Source organism: Microtus pennsylvanicus, chromosome 2 (genome assembly GCF_037038515.1).
Source record: "Microtus pennsylvanicus isolate mMicPen1 chromosome 2, mMicPen1.hap1, whole genome shotgun sequence".
Classification (NCBI taxonomy): domain Eukaryota; kingdom Metazoa; phylum Chordata; class Mammalia; order Rodentia; family Cricetidae; genus Microtus; species Microtus pennsylvanicus.
The window spans coordinates 119,998,776-120,021,201 of record NC_134580.1 but is presented as its reverse complement, the minus strand read 5'-3'; the positions used below and the strand labels follow the sequence as shown (position 1 = coordinate 120,021,201).

Here is a 22,426-nt window from a genome sequence, read left to right as displayed (position 1 = left end):
TGCTTCAGAGAACAGAGCTATCGCGTCTGCCCGGGAGAGGGGAGCATGGCATCTCTGTGAGCTCACTTCCTCTTCCTCCCAGCATTCTGTTCTGTTTACTTCACCCACCTATGTTCTAACCTATGAGACCAAGCAGTTTCTTTATTACTTAACCAATGACCTTCCTCCATCATTTCCCTTTTTTTTGTTTAAACAAAAAAAAGGAAGGCTTTAACTTTAACGTAGCAAAATTACATATAACAAAACAGTTATCAAGTAAAAATTACAATAATCTTTATCATAACTAAGGAAAACTATAACTATCTTTATATTCTTTAACTCCATAAAGACTCCAGAAATATATAATATTACCTAAGCAAACAAGAAATCCAAAACTCTAGAAATGACAGAGACATCTTGCTGCCTGGACAGTCACCCAAAGTTTCTCTGTACCGTTGGGGCATCCATCTTCGGCCTACAGGCCCATAGTTTCCAGCAGACATTTCCATGAAGCAGGAAATTTCAAAGGCAGTTCAGTCACTATCTGTTGTGTCCTGCAGAATGTTTTGCAAACTCCTTCATGAATCAGGAACCCCGAAAGACCATCTCACCTTTAGGCAAGTTCAGTAGTCCTTTCTCTGCGGGTTCTCTGTGTCCAGTTTATACAATAGTCCAGGCAAGAGCAGTTTCTTGCCCAAATGGCTATCAAACTCCATAAGTATCCTCTTCTATGCCCATCTTCCTCTTGAAGTAGATTGGTGCTGCCAGGAGCAGAGTGTCTCATTGTCATGAAAAGCCCTAAGTTATTAAAACATTTAAAATGCCATATTCTATAATCTTTGAAAAATATGAAGAATGCCTATCTAAAATATATCTATGCACATCTAGAAAATCTTAACTAACATGACTACAAACTTGACTATTATGATTATTAACAACCTATATACGTTACATTTTTAAATGAACTACACAATCACAATACCTTAATCGATATCAGAAAGATATATACATATAACAAAATTACCTTAAATCTCTATCAATAAAGCAAAATCTATACTAATGCAAATTATTCATACCTATATCATATCCCCCTTTAATGTAAAAGAGCATTTATAAACCATATTTGGGAACATGGGTACAGTTTTTTCTCTCCAAACTGCTTCCTGCTGAAAGGGGGCGTCATTAATTAGGTTTTTCATGGTATAACCTGTGTGCTAGTTTCATCTCAGTTGGCAGTTAAGCGAAGCAATTTTCTGAAGGTGTTCACAGCAACCCTTCAGGAGGGTGTAGTCCATCATACCATATTGGGATAGAAGCAATCCACAGACTCTCACCCTCTGTGAAAACAAAATAAGAAACTCTTTTCCAAAGCATCATGTCCTTAGATCCAAATTTCAAAGTCAAGGCATTTTCAAAATATCTATGTTGGATTAGTTCAGCAGCATTTATAAACAAATATCTTTTAGCAGCTGTTGCTCTTTTCTCAGCATTCAAACAATTCAAAGAGAGCATAATAGCATACAGTATCAAGATTCTCTGTGTATTTTCCATCTTTGTGTGGCTTTATTTTAACTCTATTTTGTTTATTTTTACTTTTATTTTATATTCTCTGTATATCTTTGTCCGGGGAATACCTCTGTAGACCAGGCTGACCTTGAACTCACAGAGATCTGTTTGTCTCTGCCTTCTAGGCACTGGGATTAAAGGCCCGTGCTACCACACCTTGAAGTCACAGAGGTCAATCTCCCTCTGCCTCCCAAGTGTTGGGATTAAAGGTGTGTGCGCTGTTTTATAGGTGGAACTGTGTTATTAAATTCTGCACACACACACAGAGACAGACACACACACACACATGATATCGCATGCACCTCATTTCTATTGGAATGACCTCCATCATCAGGAGGAGAGGCTTGAATCCTACCAACGAGAAGTAGAAGTAGGGCCCATTCTATTTAGAGCCCTCATTTCCGCCATGGTTCACAAGGGCCTTGGCATCATAAATCAAGGTTACTGAATCTCTTGATCTCAAAGCCTGAGGTTGATAGGAGAAATAATTGAAGAACAATGATATGCTTCATTTCCCTTTCTAGAATCTAACTTATGCACTGGTCGTTTCTCTGCATATCTATTTAATGGTTGTTAAATTAAATTGCTTTCTTCCAAGTGGTGGTTTTTATGTGCCTTTAAAAAAAATCTACCTGGGTCCCTTTATTCTATCGCCCTCTTGTGTGCTTTCAGGTTTCCATGTATGCATTTGAAACCTAAAATTTCCAGAGAAGCAAGTTCCAAATGGTTTCCCACTCTTCGTGCCCCATCCTGAAATTATCACTAGCTCCTTTAAGGTCAAGATTTGAGTTTTGCTTTGATACTAGCTTGAGAGATTCAGAATCTCTTGCTTAGAGAATTGTAGGTGGTATGTTGTTTGCCTGATTAAATGGTACCTTGCATAGATTCCTCCCCAAAATAAAAGGTACTTAAGTATCTACTATGAAATAGAGAAATGTGTCTTTGGTAGGTAAGAGTGGGAGAGATGTTTACTAGGAATAGCTTCTCCTGAAACACCTGATCAGTAGCTCGAATCCGCTACCCAATTCATCAACATTGTCACACACTTAGGTTTTATTTAGTTCAGAATTAGCACTGCTCCATTTCATCTGAAATTTCACCCTAAATTTCTTAGAATCTTTGAACTTCCCACCTTGAACTTCTCCAGAGCCTTGAATTTAGTTTTGGACCAGTTTGGTGTGGAGTGAAGACAAGAGCCCACTGGTTTCTTCTCTGGGGGACTGCTCTAGGTCCATATATGACAGACTGCCCTAACTTCTTATATCTCCCCACTTAGCAGTTCCTTGGCAACAAGAGTTGTAGAGCTTCTAAAAAGGGGAACAAGTAAGCATGGAGCAATGAATGCGTAAATCACAAAACAATCCCACACCAGTTTGAAATTATGATTAATAAAAGGAAAAAATTTACAGATTACTGTCCTAGACAACAGCCCTCTTCGTGACCAGGAAAGGAGTCTAGTAGCTCGAAGTGGAGCCCGAAGCAAGAAAGAGAGAGCGCATGGCTATCACTTCTTTTTTAAAGCAAAAGAGATGATGCCCAAGTGGGCTGGTATCTTAAAGGCTGTTGGCTAAAGGAGTGGAAGGTGCTCCTGCAACAGAGAAGTCTAGTAGTAGGATGGAGTGAGGGACTTTGAACTGAGTCATGAAGGAAGTGATGAGGCCTGATATGTACCTCTGGAAGAGAATGCTTCAACCAAGGCTTTTTGTGTACACTGGGGACACATGACATTATCCAGAGGCAGTTTTGGTTGCCACTGCCTTGGGGAGATGAAGGGTATTATGAGCATTAGAAAATAGATGCCAGCCTGCTTTATAAGAGCTAGTTCCTGGGCAGCTAGAACTGTTACACAGAGAAACCTTGTCTCAAAAGCACAAACAGAAAGAGTAGAATTTAGAGAAAGAAAGGAGTGAAGTATTGCTACAGTTTTTCTGTCTGAATAACTGAAATGGAGATTGGTATTTGATGAGATGAGGTGGATAGTCTGAAAGTTTGAGGGGTTTTGTTTCTGGTTATTTATTTGTTCACTAATATGTTAAGTTTGAGCTACCAATCTGGTATTTATATATAGATACTGAGTTAGGCAGGAATGTGTGTGTGTGTGTGTGTGTGTGTGTGTGTGTGTGTGTGTGTCTGTGTATGTGTGTGTGTGTGTGTGTGTGTGTGTGTGTATGCAAGTATGGAATTTAAGGGAGAGGTACATCCTGTCAATTTTAATTTAAGGGTCCTCAGCAAGTGGATGGCTGGTAAGTCAAGAGTTAGGATAAGGTCCATGATCCAGTATGAGTAGACTCCAAGATTGGCAGCCTCCATGGCATAATGTCAAAAGAGTAGCAGGGAGGAACAGGAGAAGTACAGGGAAATTTGGGGCATGCGATGCTTCTCTCAGGGGACACAAAGCACATGGTGGGGTCTAGAAGGATAAGCTGGGCCGAGGGAGGTGATGGGCATTGTGCTTTGTGTCAGTTACTTTTCTGTTGCTGTGATAGAAACATGACCAGGACAGCTTGCAAAGGAACAAAAAAAACTTACTTTGAATTATAGTTCAGAGCGATAAGAGTCCATCATAATGAGGACATATGACAGTACAGGGCAGCCATGGCAGCAGGAAACTGGGATCTCACACCTTCCATGGCAAGCATGAAGAAGACGGAGCAAATTAGAAATGGTAGGAAGTTTTTAATCTTAAATCCTGGTCTCAGTGATTTACTTCCTCCAGCAAAGCTCTACTACCTAAACCTTCTAAAACAGTGCCACCAGCTGGGGACCAAATGTTTAAATACCTAAGACTATGGAGGAACATTTCTCATTAAAACCATCCCATCAATGGATTTGGAAAGAACTGTTACAGCTGTGTGTAGGTGGGAGTGGTCTGCATCCCCGAGAAGATGATGGGGAGTCTGGGGGTTCTCTCTGGTGTAGAGATGCTCTGCTCAGTCTTGGAGCTGTTGTCTTGAGAGCATGCTCAATACAACTTGATGACCAGAGAGAAGAACTGGCCATTAAAGAGACTTCTAGCTATTAAAGTGCAGGATTTGAAGACGGACAAAAGATTACTTTATGGAGGGTGATTGTAAAGTCTTTGCTAAGGGAGATGGGCCTTGAGATTGACTTTGAAAAGGTTATATATATCAAGCTAAGAGTTTAATTCATTTTGTGTTGAACATTTAATATGCTCCAAGCCTACTGCCTGCCAGGTTTTCCACATGAAATTTAAAGTCCATTTTTCTTTCTGCTTTTTTATTATAAGAAATAAAGTATGACTTATTTCAAATATCTAAAGAACAGCTAATATGAAGTTGTCTTTCCCCAAAGTAACCTTTTTCCTTCTCTGTTTTCTCCTAATTTCAGGAGCAGACTCTAGCCCTCAGGAAAGAGGGGATTGGTGTGGTTCTGGACTCCGAGCTGCCTCACTTGATTGGCATTGATGATGACCTTCTGAGTACTGGGATCATCTTGTATCACTTGAAGGTAGAAACTGCTTAAGTGGAACATTCTAATTTTGTTTCCAGATTTCCCTTTAGACTCTAGCAAGGTTTATTATAATACTTTATGGCCATGAATACAACTATTAAATTAAAGAATATACAACAAATCCTTGAGCCTTTGGGGATTTTCTACAGTTCGTTGGGATTCAGTGGTATTTGAAGTTCCTGTTTTTATGGAGTTCTGAAGTTAAATGATGAGTCATCCGTTTAGGCTTCTCTTCTGTGGAATCAGGGAAAAAAGTAGATGGGGGGAGGAATAAGGTAGAAAAAAACTGAGGAAGGAGCATGGATACAGAACTAGGATTTGTTTTGTGCACAGTTGCTTGTTCCTCCTGGTAATTATAGATGGTCAAGCTTGGTTCTGAGCAGTTCCCACTGTTCTAGAGAGCAGAGTTCCTTGTGAGTTCTCAACGAGTGCCTCTGTGACCTTGATTTTAATATATTCTCTGTCATCTTTGACCCAAAATGAGGTTGTTCTCTCTTGAGCTTTGTGGCCTCTCATATCGTGTGTCTTTGGACACAAAGCAACCCTTGTCCACTGACAGAGGAACTCTGTAGAAAGGATCTGAAACATCCTTCAAATTGAGGCCAAGCCTTGGCCTTCTTGAGCAGTTGGCCTCTGCAGTGGTGCTGGTACTTAGCAGATCACACAGGGTGTCACTGTAGTGTTCGGTCCACTGAGCTCACTGAGTCCCTTGCATGCCCCAGACCCTGCTCAGTCTGTCGCCTGGCAGGTGAAATGCATCAAGATGGAATGAGAAGTGGAGAAGCAGGCTTTTGCTCTGCACTCACTCATGAATATTATTTAATTTTCTTCTCAGGAAGGGCAGACTTACGTTGGCCGAGAAGATGCTTCAACAGAGCAAGATATTGGTGAGACTCTATCAATGATCTGCCAGTGGTTTTAAAGAAACATATTTAATAAACAACCTTCGTTTTCTTAATTGACATTGAAGTAGTTGTAATAGAAAATGTTGAAGCATATTGCTTGGTATATATATATATATATATATATATATATATATATATATATATATATATATATATATATATATATATCTACAATTTTGACCACAGTTCAATTAAATAACAAGCACAGTTAATTCAGTGAACACACTAGCAGTATGACTTCTTTCTGCCACCCCATGTGCATTCTTTATCCTACTAGTATAGTTATTTAAGCCATAGTACACCTGCCACTCTATACTTGTCACATGATTTATGAAAATAAGCCAGCAGACATGGATAAAGGCTCCCAGGCCTCTTAAAAGGCAGGATATAGACAGTTCTCTACACAGAGATGATGGCCAAATATGAGACCAGGCCTACATCAGAAAGCATGACTTTCTGGTGTCCTATAGTCTTCATAAGGCATACAGACAGCCAGCACAGTGTTCTGAGCATCCCTTTGGCACTCTATAGTGGAGAATGTGGTAGTAGTCAGTGTATATGTGTAGAGGGGCATAATGTGATTGGGGTGGATATTACATCCATTTCCAAACACATTTAGAGTTGCTGGTAAGGAACTTGCTTTTCTATCAAGTAGATGCTAATGGGCCACTTGTTACATGTTTCTCTATACACTCAGTATTTACTAGAAGTGGGAGAGCTGGAAACCCACTCCAGAAGCCCCCAGACACAAGAACTGTTGAGTCTGCTTTTACATCAGATCCTTTGTTTGAGTCATGCATTTGGTCTTGGGATCAGCCATAAACGATGACAGTTAATGAGGACAGTGTTCTCTGAGCAGAGACATTCAGTGGTGCAGTTCTGCAGAGAAAGTGGGAGCTACTCCTGAGACATTGAGAGGTGCTCGTATCTGCCATTGCCAGGATGTCCATAAATAACCAGATAACTGTCAGCAACTGGCTGCTCTCAGAGGTCTGAGAATCAGCACAGGCTGTGGCACTGGGCATCTCCGAGAAGCCTCTAGAAGACCTAAGACCTCCTGAGGTCCATGCCGTGCCATGCCTCTCTCTACTCTGTACTTCTGGGAGGCATTGCCTCAAAGTGCAGAGGTGCTCATGGCTCGTAGACCCACAGAGGCTTTCGTTCTTATGTCTCCCTGTGGCTGGCAGGAGTTTGTCTACATTAAACAGAGATTCTCAGTTAAACAGCTACTCAACTTGTATTCTTGTTAAGAAGAATAAGTTGCTATGCCAGAGCTCACTGTCACGGGGTGGGGGGTGGCCAGACCCTCTGAGGTGACCATCGTGGATGCCTCTGTCTCTGCTTCTTGACATTGCAGACTCACTCAATGTAATTGTCCACAGCGCTTTTGTGGAAAGTAACAGGCATTCCAAATGGAAAAGAGATAAATAATTGGGAGTCATTATAGCAGACACCCTAGTGGGGACCAACTTTCTCCTTTGTTTTTCTCTCCTAGTCCTTCATGGTCTTGACTTGGAGAGTGAGCACTGTGTCTTTGAGAATGTTGGGGGAACGGTGACTCTGATACCCCTGAACGGGTCCCAGTGCTCCGTGAATGGTGTTCAGATTGTGGATGCTACACAGCTAAATCAAGGTATCTGGTTTTGCTTTTCAGAGTTCTCTGTATCTGTTGAGAAAGCAAGCTTGCCTTGGGGAGCATATGCATCTTGCTGATTAAGGGACACAGAGGTTAAAGACTATTTAAGACTATTTGCCTCCTTGTGTTTTCTCTTTGTCTTGCTGGGGGGCTGCTTCATAACACCCACTTTCTTGTTAAATTAAACATGACATATTTATGAATATTTGTGGTTGTGAGAATTAGCTATTAGATGATTTTAAGTGAAAAAGTACCTATTACAAGAAAATTTAATAACAATGATTTCCTTTAAGACTTTTGCTTTCAGTGTTTATGTCCTTCTTATGAGTGGTTACAATTATATACACAGGATGGGTATGATGTCTTTTCTGTTGGAAACAACTTCAGTATTCTAAAAAAAAGAAAAGAATAGATGCAGAACTTTCAAATCACAGAGCCATGTGAAAGTAGCCAGTACATGTTAATTAGTCTGCTCTTTTTCTCTGTAGCTAAATTGATAAGATTATAAAGAGAAAAGGTCGTTCCAGTCAGTCTTAGTCCTTTGGATTTGAGCCTGTGGTGAATTAAATCTCATGACCTGAAAACAGAGAAGAGGGAAGGCACACCATACCTCTCTGAAGACCTTCCAGGAGACTCCTCATCCTAAAGGTTCCAACTGTTCCAAGCTGTGTGGATTACATGTCCTCTAGGGGAAGGATGGGATTCTGCTTATGATGGATTCCAGTCTTTGAGTACCTTTGCGTATATTTCCTCCACCAGTGAGATTCTCCATACATCTCCAGGTCAGCCATACAGCTAGGAAACTAATGGTGATCCTCAGATTTGGTTCATTTAGGTTTGGCCTTCTGCTTCTCGTGGATCCAGCTTTGTGCATGGTCGTGTTGGCCACATCTCTAGTTTCTTCATTGCAGAGCAGGTCCTTGGTCTTTCTTGGACTTTATGACATTGAATAGAGTGTGTCAGAGCATTGTAGGCATTCCCTCTGTAGGATTTCTCTGGTGCCATTCGTAGTTAGATTTTTGTTTGTTTGACGGAAGTGCTGGGCCAGACTTGTACAGACTAGGCAAGGGCTGTGACACTGAGTGACTTACACTTCCAATATAATGCATTTCTGACAATGCTGCATTTTCCTCCTCTCCCATCATCCACTGCTGATGGCTCTCCCTTTGGGTCCTTGGTAAACATGCAGCTAGCTAAGCTTTTTCCCTGTGTAGTTTCTTCCTTTGACTTTGGCTTTAGATAATGCTTTAGGAAGGCACTTTGGTTATCAGTATTCTTTCCTTTGTCACATGTTGACTTACTATTTCAGAAACTGTCTTTAAAATTTTGCTGAATTATTATTATTCTGTTGGTTGCTAAAAAGATTTTCTTATCATTTCTTCTGCATTTGTCAATTGAGTTTTTAGTAGCAGGGTTGCATAGTTAGTCACTGTATTTAGTATTTAGTATTTCCTCTGCTTTGCCTTTATTTATTTTGAATGTTCAAATTGTCTCAGATTTGGCCAGTGTGAGTTTCTTCAAGGTGGCGTCTGTGTATTTTGGCTCGACCTCATTGATTTGTGAGCTCTCGCATACCTTCTGAGGCAAGATATTCTAGATTCACCTTGTACATTTCTAGAACTTTTCAATTCTTTAAAGGGTGCTCTCTAGTGTGGGCTCTGTGTAGACCTTCCTCAACATTTAACCTTGAGTGATTCTTTTCTCCTGTACTCCCCAGGAAGGAAGCAGGATCACGAGTTTGCTGAGTTTGCAGAAATTTTTCAGATAGCTGTAACTATGTGTTTAATTCTCCTCTAGATTAAAGCTTGTTGATAAATGTCTACATGAAGTAACTTTATTTTACATTATACTTTATTTTATTTTGTTCTTCTACTCAACTAGGTAGCTCATTTTAAAATATGTCTACTTTGGGTAGTCATTCAGGTTAGGAAGCAAACTTCTGACCTTTTAGTCTATCTCAGATGTGACTTTGGCTAAGAGTCATAGAACTAATTGACGTTGAAGGCTAATGGCAACACTTGTCTTTCCCTATGGGATGCTCTTAATTCTTTTATTGTCGTGGTTCCATGGTGATGTTCAGATCCAGTGGGCTTGAGTTCCTCCAGCATTATGCTGAGCTGCTGAACTGCTTCCACCATGTTTAAGATGAAAGAGCATTGTACAGAGTATAAATGCCACTAACAAGCCTCCGAGCCGGGGAATGCTAGATGGCATCAAATCAAGGCATTGCGTGAGAGTAACGAGATGACAACTTTTTTTCTTTTTTTAACCTAGACTTTCTTTCATTAATATATATCCTGTCCATCGTAAACTAAGGAATAAAATTACCTACTTTGGTTGCTTAGTGTTTGTTGCTTTTTAAAATGAAAACTGAAACATGTTTTTAAATTGCAGAGTGATATGATAAACTGGAGGTTTTTGACTCTATGTAGTGAAAATAAAAGCGGTGAATGGGACTGATCCATCCTCCTCCAGATCATCTTCCCTGCCAGAGAGGAAGGAGACAACTTTAGCATTTATAGACAAGGATCATAGACTTCAATAAGCATTTAGTTTTTTAAAACCTATAGTAAAATATAAAAAATGGACTTCATTAAAAATACAATAAATGAAGCAGGATTAAGTAAAACAGTATTTTTATACTTAAAAACCTTCTTGGCTTTTGCCCATGAAGCAGCTTTTTAAAGTCAGTTCTGTAGAGTATTTCTACACAGTCCTGCTTAGGTGATTTTTGCAAAGTCAGATGTTTTGAATTAACTTTTGGCTGCCAAGCCTCTTGGAGCTGGATCTTGGGGTAGCTGGACAGCTGCTGTATTAGTACAGAACACTGACAAAATGATAGCAGACTATTCATTATCTCTCATTATTATTCTTCATACTTTTACCCTCTGAATCCTTGACTTGTATCTGTTGTTAAATCTTTTTGGCTTTCCAAGCCAGGCACAGGTTCTATTTATAGCCCCAAGGATCGTGAAGTCCGGGCCACTTTGGTTTCCCACACCTGTTGTTCTAACTAACTCCAGTCTCTGGCTTACTGTAGTGGCTACTGGCCTGTCATCCTTTCTGGCCCTTTATTTCTTGGTCCTCAGAATTGACCTGTTCTGTAAACTGCTGATTGGGTTCATGAAAGACACACAGAAGGAACAGTTTTGTAACAGTTCCCTGCTTTCCGAACAGCAGGAATATAGGATAGGAGCCCAGATGCATACCAACCCACATCATATCCATGTCTTACACAGCACCTGAATACCAACCCACATCATATCCATGTCTTACCACATCACCCGAATACCAACCCACATCATATCCATGTCTTACACATCACCCAAATATCAACCCACATCATATCCATGTCTTACACATCACCCGAATACCAACCCACATCATATCCATGTCTTACCACATCACCTGAATACCAACCCACATCATATCCATGTCTTATACATCACCCTTAGCTGACTACATCTCAGCTTCACCTTATGTCACTCATGGTACCCTCCCCTTTCATCACCAGCTTCCACCTTATTGCTGATATTCCATAGTCAGCTGCCTCTTCATTGGTAAATTACTTTCATTTGGAAATGTACTAGGCTGTGTCATTAAAAAAAAAAAGCACAAGTAGTAATTACATCTTCCTTATCTAAATAAACCACTTAACACACTGTGAATGCCAAAAAATAGATTTGTCTAAATTTAGAAGGTTGTCATCATTAGGGACAAGTTTTTTTTTGTTTTTAATGTTCTTCATTTTTAACTTGTGTCAATGAACTGCCTTCTTTCAAATAGCATAGCCCCCCCCCCCCCCCACACACATAATAAAGAAAAGGAAAGTCCATTGGCATTGTCAGTAAAATGAAGAGTATTTGCTGGAATTTTAAGCATGAATGGGATGGAATATTCCTTGTGTATTGTCTAATATTTGACATCAGACACCTTTTCCTTCATCTTCAGGTCTAAATATACCCATCTCTTAGTGTGTGTCCAAAGCTCAGATCACCTACCACTTGTGATTCCATTATAGCTCCATAAATGAATCCATAGAAAGAAGAAGGCAAATTCTTGACCACGATGTCTTATTTATATCCAGAGACCGCAGCTCTTCTTGGGAGTCTAAGCTCTTAAGTTCTCCCAAACTTAACCACCATATATTTAATAAGAAATGGCACAATAATCAAGTGTGTAGTAATTCAGCAAATACTTCAGCCTTTTCTTGGAATTTCCAGGAACTAGGCTTTCTTATCTGAATTAGTTTTTGATGTAATATATATTTTTAAAGCTGATCACTATTAAATGTAAATAATTTTTACATTCATATCAGTGGATACCTTTGGTCTTCTTGCTGGCCTGCCAGATTCATTGAACCTCTCATTTTAAAAGTGCTACAGAAACTGCATCTTGGAAATTCACAGTTAGGTGCATTTGAATGTGATATGCTTGAGTGCCAGAACATATTTGCTTTTATTCAAGTACCCTGAAAGAGTGAACAGGTGATTGTCTGCAGAGTGGAGCAGAGGAGCCTTTGATAAAATTTTCATCTGCTGGATGGCTGCTGTGAGTTGGTCAGTGACAAATTAAAAAGAATTTTAGTGGAACTGGAAAAGAAAATAGATCTTTTAGGGTTAAACCACGGTATCCAGCTAAGACCAAGAATGTATATGCTTCAGAATGCTGGGAGAGAAGAACGTGTTCCTTGTGGGCTCCACTATACTGACCTGAGCACCCATCAGATGCCTCCCTCAAGTTAGAGACCTGAAAACTGAGATTTTTCTTTTTGAATTTTAAAACCTGAACTATTTTTAAAAAGAGAATGGTTCTCCAAGTATGTCCGAGTTCAGTGACATCAGCACTACCCTGGAGCTTATTAGATACACAGATTCCTAAGCCCTATGCTGCAAAAGATCTAGATCTAAAAACCCCAGTGGGTTTTCATGTCCAGAAGTAATTCTGATGCATGCTTCTGCGTGAGAGCAGCTGACTAAAGCTAGTCACACTGAAGTGAGATTCTCGACACCCTTGACATGAGCAGAAAAATAAGTATTTGCCTATCTCTACCCCTTTCTTTTCTTTTTCATCCTTCATACCTGTTTTAGTCTCTCTGATCCCTTCAACAACTTAGGCTTCACATTGCCTTAGATGGCTTTACAGTGGGTGTTGCCATGGGTGTCTTTAAGTTTACCAGTTTGGAATTTACTAAGCCTCTGAATCTGTGGGTGTCTGTCTTTAGAGTTGGGAAGTTTGCCACCATAATTTGTTTAAAAACATTTTCCTCTACTGTATACACTTCTCTTTCATTCTGAGTCTCTAATCATATAAACATTAGATATTTTAGTTGTTGTCTCCTGTTCTTTTGATGCTCTGATTTGCTATCTAGTTGACCACTCAATGACCACTTCCTGCTATAGGGCTCATCCTCCAAAGCTTTTGTTTATCTGATTGTTGTGATTTTGGGTCACAACATTTGGTTCTACTTTTTATGTTTTATGTCTTTTTGCATTTTTAATTTTCTTTTTGTTTTAAAGTTGAAATACTTATTTAAATATGTTTATTATTGTTAGCTCAAAGGGCTCAGCCATGCTTGCATTGTTTTCCCAATTCATTGACTTCCTTTGTTAAGGAAGTAATGATAATGGTTTGAATCCGGAAAGTTTTGAACATTTTGTTAAAGGAGAGTCAGTTTCATTGAAATTCTTTGATGGGATACTGCGATATCCTCCTTCAATGAGCATGTTCCCTTGCTGATTCCCTCACCTAAGTTAGGAGCAGCCTCACCTATACAGATTGTGGTTGCGGCACTAATGCTGGTTCACTGTCAAGGCCTCTGGGCTGTCCACATAGCAGTGGTCTGACTATGTGGATAGTCTGAGCAGTTTTCTGCCCCTTAGCCCATCTCTCAGGCTGAATATGCTACTGAGGCTTAGGGCTATATGTACACTTGTGGTAGTCAACGTCGGAGTTCCTACTGTGTGCCCAGTAGTTTTCCCTTGGATCTTCCTACTTCTCTCCTCTAACTGGAAATTGGAGTTTTCTGCTTCCCCTCTTTCTTCTACCCTGTTTACCTACATCCATGTCCAGGGCAAAGGACTTAAAGACAGAAAGAGGAAGCATACAGCCACAGGAGCCTGCCGTACCATCCTGGGTAACTTGGAGACCTCCTGCTGCCTCTACTTGGTACCAGGGAACTTCTTGTTCAGATGAAAGCAGAGGACTTCTTCTCATCGGTGTTTCATAGCAATGAGCATTTTTGAGCTTCCTTCTAGTCTGAGCCAAGATGCAAAAACTCATCCTTTTCTGTTTGGCTGCCCTTAGTCACATAGCCTCCTCACTGACCCAACAGTCTTTAAAAGAGTACCAGTGTTCTGTAAGAGCCTTGTTAAACTGTAAAGCACTGTGATGTTAATGACTGGCTTGGGTTGTAAACAACTATTTTTAATGTTTATTTTGTATTGAAATCAGCTAAGATGGCAGTGTGGTTGACTCTTAATTGACAGAACATAGAACTTTCCCTAGTGAGGTGCCTTGAATTAAGTCTGCAAGCTAAGCAGAAATTTTTTAACAAGCAACTTGCTATGCTGCCTTTATGATGGCCCATCCATCTGTTTTAGACTTGTTAGTCCTTCTGAGGCTCCTTCAGCGGCTACAGAGGACCCCCTCATCCAGGGCAAGGCTTACGCTGACATTCTGCAGGAGTTGTGGAAAATAGCACCATAGCCAGACAAGCCTTGGTGAACCCAAGATAACCCAACAGCCATTCTCGCAACATGTATGATTTTGTATTGCTCATGAAGTATTCCATGTCAAATCCACATTTTCCTTGGAAAGGATGGACTTGTCCCCTGTAGGAAGTAATCTGTTTCCCCTATGAAGTTTCAAGAAGAAAAACATTAGCCTGACTCACTCAGGCACTCGTCTAAGATTTTACGGGGAGGGGTGGACTGGTGCATCCTGAAGATTTAAAAGCTCTACACTCAGTTCAAATCACCCTTGATGGTTATTTGACTGGGTACATCAATAGTAAAGATTGAAAATCAATTTCCTTTCTTCTCTAGAGGCCCAGAATCTAAGCTTACAAATTTTCATTTTACTGAGAAAAAATGAGGGGTAAAGTGATTTATCCAATGCAGGAAGTTATAACTCATTGTCTGAAATGTGAGCACTGATAAGGGGGGTGTCAGGGCCCTGGTTGGTCTTTGATAAGGTGTCATATACATTTGTCCCCACAAAAAGCAGTGATCAGATGACATGCTTTGATGGTGACATCTGCTCCAGTATCGCATTGATGCCCAATACCTGGCACTCATGCCCAAGCCTATCAATGGCATCTTCATGTCTTTTCTGAATTCGTTTAGAATCTGCACAAAGTCATTTATTCCCTATAACTCTTAATCTTTCACATCTAGCTTGCCAAAGCCATTTTGAAACAGAATTACTGTAACTCCTATGCCTTAAGTAATAGTCATTATTTAAAGAGTAGAAAGCCCTAGAACATACAACTTAATCTGTTCTTATGTAATGATTCATGTTATGGAAGATTAGATTCTATCATGGCTCCAAAATGATGCTAACATTGCAATTCATTTCAATCTAAGGTTTTTAAGCTACTTCAAATCACAGAGACAGTTCTTATAAACAGCTTCTCCTGGAATCAGGCAACAAAATGAGAATATCCTTGTCCTTCTTTACCCAAGATTCTTGTTCAGCCACCTTTCAAGGCAGCGTCTGATATTTTCTGAGTCTGGATCCTCCACCCATCATAACTCAAATGAAACCTCTCTCCCACCAAGTGTCCTTTAGGAATGCAGCCCCTGTGTGTGTGCTGGGTTCGTGAAGGGTGATGAAATAATTAAAATGTAAAAAAATGTAAAATGAGGAGCCCTGAAGCAGAATCCTGTTTGTATTGTCTCAAGCCTTTAAGCTCCTGTTATCTTGGACCAGGCACTTTGGGGAACATAGTTGTCTCCTGTGTTTGTATCAGCTATAACTCAGAACAGCATCCTTTATACAGTCACCTCTAAAATATTCACATGACAACATTTAATAGAAAAGTAAGTTAATTTATTCATGCAGTAGCAGAATTAGAAAATCTCATTAAAATCAAAGGAGGGGGGTAATTACTTGTAGTCTTAAGTATTGTCCCTTTCTTCCCCTAGAAATCACTAGCAATACATATATTCTTGTTTTTTCAGCTTACTTTACATACTAAAATAAGAAAATCTCATATGAAATCATCATTTGTATCTCTCATTCACAGAGATTTAAATAAAGGAATCTTTTTATATTCTTTAAACAAAAGGCTTTGTCTCCCATTTTACAATGTCATTTCCTCCTCCATTCCCTTTTAAGACCGTCTGGAATTTGTCTGTCTTGGATATTTAACAAGCTCTGAAGTAATCTCAGTGAAGCCATCATATATTTCAGCGAGGTTTAGACATGCTCTCAAAATTACAAATTAAGTGTATCACAGAAAGTCCATCTGCTGTGATTAATCACATTAACCTCAAGCAAGGAGTCATTGACAGTTAAAAAGAACTTAAGGTCGAGAAGGAACCTTAGGAATTTTCCAGTTGCTGAGCAGATGAGAACACTGAATTCCAAAGAGATTCAGTCATAGCTCCTCCTTGGTCTCACCCATAGACTCTCTCTCAGGATGTGTGGGGAGTTTCGGGGTGGGGTATTGGTGTGTAGGCTAGAGGTTTTTGTCAGATGTCTTCCTCAGTAGCTTCTGAACCTTCTGTTTTGAGCTAGTGTCTCTCAGTAAACCTAGACAGTCCACCTTCCTCCACACCCTTGCCCTGTGCTGGGTTACAGGTATACCAGCTGACTTAGATTTTTACCTGGATGCTGGTGATCTAAGCTCAGGGCCCCATGCTTGCATAGTGATCATTTTACTCATTGACCCCTATTCCCAGCCCTCACTTAGATATTATGTCACTAACCAGTTTCATTTGTTTGTCTATCCACCCACCAAGTTACCTTTTTCCTTTAACTGGCTTATTGCTAAGTATATACATGAATTTCCTCTTTCATAAATTACAGCTAACTATGCCACTAAACCCATTTCACCCTCTGTTTATTAACATGTCATAGGTATGATATGAGTTCAAAGGGCACCAACTGAGGTTCGTGTGTCTGGAAACAAAGAACTGAACCAAGGGATATTTGGACAATGATAAAAATAGGCTCTTTATGAAAGATAAAGGTACCTTTAATGGGTAGGGGAGGGTGCATCTACAGAACCAAAACAGATCTGAGACTCAAAAACCCCACCTTCTATTAAGACCCTTCTTGGATTATTTGCTTTGTCTGGGAGATCTAGCCATGCCTACTCCTAGCTCAGTTTTGGCATATATAGCCCTGACGGGGCATGGGAGGTCCCAGTCCTTCTGTCACTGGGTTTCATGTTCATCTTGCTGTCTCTTCTGCAGCCTGGCTTTCCGGCCATAGGGGTCTGTAAAGCACCGTCATACAAATTATATTTGTGTATTTTACAGCTCCTTTTTCTTTCCAGCTCCTCCTTTCTTGCTTTCTCACCTACACAGCTCTCCTTGAGGCAGCACCTACTGGTAATCTCTGGTTTCCATTTAGCATCTCTGGCGGCATTCTCTACTGGTGTCTCCTCCTTAGTTCTGTTTCTTCCCTCTCCAAGGTCACCTTCTCTACGAGGCTGTTAAAAGCCAGCTTTCCTCCAAGTCTCGTCTCTTTCTCTTCTCTTCTCTTCTCTTCTCTTCTCTTCTCTTCTCTTCTCTTCTCTTCTCTTCTCTTCTCTTCTCTTCTCTTCTCTTCTCTGCCCTGCCCTGCCCTGCCCTTTCCCCCTCCCTTCCCTTCTTTTCTTCCTCTTCTTTACTTGAGTGACATTTCCACAGCAGTGACTTCATTTAGCAAAGAAAACTCTAGGTAGGTAGGTAGGTAGGTAGATAGATAGATAGATAGATAGATAGATAGATAGATAGATAGATAGATACATGAAAATGGTCCCCACGTTGTCTGAGGTTTCTGTTCTGCCTGGTTCCCACAGTTATTAAGTCCCAAAGAAATTGCACAGAGGTCTACATTAATCATAAACTGATTGGCCCATTAGCTCAGGCTTTATCTTAACTCTTATAACTTACATTATCCCATTATTCTAGTATATGTTAGCAACATAACTCAGTACCTTTTTCAGCAAGGTGTAGTCACATCTTGCTTCCTCCGCGTCTGGGTAGGACTGCAGAGGAATGGGCTTCCTCCCTCCTAAAATTCTCTTGTTCTCATTGATCCACTTCTACTTCCTGTTTGGTTGTCCTGCCTATACTTCCTGCCTGGTTACTGGCCAATCAGTGTTTATTTAAAATGAAATTGACAGAATATAGACAATTGTCACTCACCACCCATAGACCCATAGTCAGTGGCAGTATTAGAAGGTATGGCTTTTTTGAAGGAGGTGTGTTTTTCCTTTGTTGAAACTTCTCATTCATTTACCCCTATCTTGTTAACTGTTTATGCTCTGTAAGGGCAAGGCATAGTTAGCCCTCTCTATCTCTGTATCCCCAGTGTTTATCATGATGACTAGCATGTCAGTGCTCACAAAGTATTTGTAGCTATACAAATTAAAAGCAGTATCACATAAGCTTTTGTGCATATTTTTGATTCAGTGTTTCTTGGGTGAAAATGAACAGTAGAAGGAAGAAGAGGAGACAACTGTTAATGGAGACCATTACAAATGCCAGACACTTACTTGACACACATCAAAATGGAAATGAATTGTTGTGGATAATTTTACTTTCTTTCATAATTTCATAAAGGGCTTTTAGCTGTATATTTTATGCAAGTAACATAGGTGGCTGGATTATTTTCAGTGACTCAATATGAGTTGAAATGATGTCTCTGAGTTACTATTCTATTTTTCCATTAACATATTTTAGCAATTTTCAACTTGCTTAGCTAGGCATTTGATTAATAGAAGGGAAAAAGAGTTGGGTTAGGTGTAATTAACACCTGGAATTTGATCGCCTTATTAATCTCTAATATAGCTGAAGAGTATTAAAAGTGCCTACATCCTAGACATGACTGCTTAGATTACAACTTTCTGCAAGAGACACAGCTCTGAGTCTTAACAGTGGAAAAGTGGAAAACACCTTTCTTAATTATAGTGAAGTTGCCTTTCCAAAGTGACAGAGACACAAGTGTGAATTTATATGAGGACAGTAAACCAATTGTTAGCGAGACAAAGATCTGCTGCTTTTGTGAATCTCCCAAAATTCTTCTCTTCATGTTGGGTTGGCTCCATTTCCTGTGAAACAATGAGTTCCATTGAACCCAGTTCTTCAGTTTCTCCCTATGCCTTGTGTCTAAACCAGTCAGTCAGTCAGTGGTTAACTGTATGGATTTGAAACTCCTCTGATTCATCTAAGACACTATACTGACTAGGTAATAGCTGAGGCTGGGTGAGGAGATGCTTTCTGACTCCAGGCAAAGACCACACCCAAGCAAGAGGTTGCTGTTTGTGCTAAGTTAAAGGGTACATCAGCCATCAGCAGCTCCAGGACTTGCACCAAGGGGCATTAAGGATCTGGTGGTACTGTCCTCTCAACAAACTGTATCTTCTGAGGTTTCAGGGGATGGTAGAAAGATACTGTCTTAGTTAGGGTTTCTATTGCTGTGAAAAGACACCATGACCATGGCAACTCATATTAGAAAAAAATTAATTGTGGTAGCTTGCTTACAGTGCAGAGGTTTAATCCATTACTGTCATGGCAGGAAACAAGGCAGCATACAGGCAGATATAATGCTGGAGAAGGAGCTGCTACATGTTGATAATCAGGCAACAGGAAGTGGTCTGAGACATTGGTTATAGCTTGAGCATATATGAGGCCTCAAAGCCCATCTCCACAGTGACACACTTCTCTAACAAGGCCACAACTACTCCAGCCAAGGCACACCTCCTAATAGCGCCACTCCTTTTGGCGGCCATTTTCTTTCAAACCTCCACAGATACCCCTGAAATCTTTTAAGTTTTTAACTACTAACAATTAGTAATTTTGTTTTTGAATTTTTCTCTGGGAAATACCAAATTTATGGGTTGGCTTTTTTATCACTGTCCACTCAATGGTGAATGGTGGTCAATCTTTTTCTCAGCTTTCCAGATCCACACAACATGTGCTTGTCTTTGCTGTTGTTTAAAAAAATCTTTTGTATGGATTGGATTTGAATTTTTATGTTCTGAACATAGCTAGGTAGCCTCCCATCTGTGATCCAAGCTTTCCATGTGGTACCCCATGCTCTACTTTTTGCTGTCTTCTGACTATCTAGTGAGACCAGTATTGGTCTTTAGCTCCTCTAGTCTCCACTTGGTGCTATACTGTCACAGTCATTTCTCTTGATGACTGACTCGAGAACATAAGTATTGCCTGTCACAGAACTAAAACTAACATAAAGTGACAAAGTGCTCTGTATGGAAGAGACCACAGAATATGTATGGCATATCTTCTCTTAAATGCCTGTAAGGCCAGGGAGTTCACTACCTTCCATAGCCAATGCACTGGATCTGGACAAGTCTGACTTCAGAAACTATTTGCTTATTTTTGCTGACCCCTCTTCCTTGGTCATTCATAGTATTCTTAGTCATTGGCCTTGACTTCTCTTGTTCATGGGCACTTGGTACTGAATGAGGATTTTGGTCCAGTACCTAATACAGACATCTAAATTTTAACAGGGTTTGTGAGAGGAAGCAGCATACTTTCTTGAGAATAGACATGTATATATTTATGTATGCAGTTTCTTCCACATCAGGTACTGGCAGGTGTTAGCAATAGGAGCTTGTTCTCTGCCAGTTCCACTGTGTTTCTTTTGAAACTGCTTGTCTTTGAGTGTCTCCTTTTGTAAGCATTAATAAACATTTCCTACATTTGAAATCACATGTTTTGCTTGATGATACATCTCTTTAGATACCTGGAGGGTTTTTTCCTCCAAATAATCGTAAGTCTAATTATCTGCATATTAAGTTTAAAATCTCATAATGGGTTATAATGCTTAGATTCAGCACTTCTGCCTAAGTTATTTTGAATATATTTTACACCCATCTGTAAAAATAAAAATACATGCAGGTTTAAAACTTGCTTCCATAGGTGGGCCTTTGAAACTGAAGCATCCCCTTATTATTTTCTAATGCACTGGAAGGATAAGTCTGTGCTCTGTTGTTGCCAGCTGACCTCACTGCCTACCACTGACATCATATTGCTGTCCATCCATTGCTGTTGTTTCTGTGTCTTCCAGGTGCTGTGATACTCTTGGGAAGAACCAACATGTTCCGCTTTAACCATCCAAAGGAAGCTGCCAAGCTCAGGGAGAAGAGGAAGGTGAGGGCATTGGGCTGACCCCAAGTGGGGTGGGGCCTCTCCTAGGTCCTAGCACTTTACTTTCTGGTACTAAAACCTCTGGAAAGGAAGCTCTGTAGCCAGGTCAGTTCCAGGCAGTTGTTTCCTGACAGATGATGGAGTAGGAGAGCCAGCAACTAGAGTCCAGAGCTCACAAGAAGAAGCTGTTCCTTTTAGACCCTTCTTGCTAGTCTATGCATACATAGAAGAGCCATACTTTGTGTGATAGTGAGGTGTGACTTGCATTTACCAGAATCTGTCTAAGAAACATAGCACTGAATAGCTCTTATTGTAAGTCCACCATAGTAAATGGTGTTTTTCATTTGGGCAGGAGATGGAATGGGGTGAGTTTAGGACCATTGAGAGAGATGGGCTTGGTCGGATGGGACCATTCACAGGTTTTATAATACATAGTAGTGGAGGAAGGCTGCAGCCCACAGAGAGGACCACTGAATGGGAAGGAAAGAAGTCTGCACCATGGCCTCTCCCTAGACTGCTGAAAACAGTAAAAACTACAGCTTGCATTTTCATGAGCTGCAAACTGTGTTCAACTTATGCAGAGACTGCCATGTTATCTGTACAGTAGCTGTTACCACCCCAATTTACATAACTAAACGGGAAATTAGACGAAGACAGACTGTTCAAAACAGTCTGTGAGGGCAGGAGGCAGGCAACCAAGACAGTCCTGACCCACAAGCTTGAGACCTTTGTTCTAACCAAAAAGTGGTATAACATCTCATGCCTCTCCTTTCAATAGAAGGGCTGCCCAAGGCTGCCAGGTCCTCTGGTGGAATATGAGAGCAAAGTTACACCCCTCAGCCTAATCCACAGCTGATTGATGATCCAGCCAATAAATATTCTTGCCCATTCCAACCCAAGGCCACTCTAGACAGTACCTTTTAGACATGGTTCCAGAGAGATATGGTGGAAACATGTCTGCCAATAGCTTTCCTGGGAAGCAGACAGACCAATTCTTACCTTTTCAGCCTCCCCTCACCTATCCCTTTATCTCTGTCATTCAGTAAATGTGAATGTTGAGGGCAGCAGAGCTACAATTTCTAGCATCTACCCAAACCTCAATGCAGTGTAGCTAGGAGGCTTTCTGAGCTATGGAATGCCTAGTGAATAAAGGGACACATTTGGGGGGCAGGTTAAATCTGGCACAAAGGAATCTACAAGGATGACCCCAGCTAAGACTCCTAGCAAGAGCAATATGAGCATGAACTGGCCATTTCCTGTGACCAAATTGGTTCTTAGCCCAATTGTCATCAGAGAGTCTTCATCTAGCAACTGATGGAAACAGACGAAGACCTACAACCAAACATTAGGTGGAGTTCAGGAAATCTTGCAGAATTGGGGAAGAAAGAATTGTAGGAGACTGAGGGGTCAAAGATATCACAAAACAAACAAATGAAACAACAAACAAACAAACAAAAAAACCCACAGAATCAATTAACTCAGGCTCATAGGGGGCTTACAGGGATTGAAGTAATAACCAGGGAGCCTGCTTGGGACTGACC

At 40.4% G+C, this 22,426-nt stretch overlaps 1 protein-coding gene across 5 annotated transcripts in view; it reads left to right on the top strand.

Moving 5' to 3' along the window:
• Positions 1-22,426, top strand: part of Kif16b (kinesin family member 16B) — a 258,436-nt gene that overhangs the window by 119,350 nt on the left and 116,660 nt on the right. For all 5 annotated transcript variants that reach the window (XM_075962336.1, XM_075962337.1, XM_075962334.1 and 2 more), the window contains 4 exons: positions 4,894-5,013; positions 5,852-5,903; positions 7,417-7,554; positions 20,806-20,888. In XM_075962336.1, the coding sequence (XP_075818451.1) occupies positions 4,894-5,013; positions 5,852-5,903; positions 7,417-7,554; positions 20,806-20,888 (393 nt within the window). The remainder of the gene's footprint in view (positions 1-4,893; positions 5,014-5,851; positions 5,904-7,416; positions 7,555-20,805; positions 20,889-22,426) is intronic.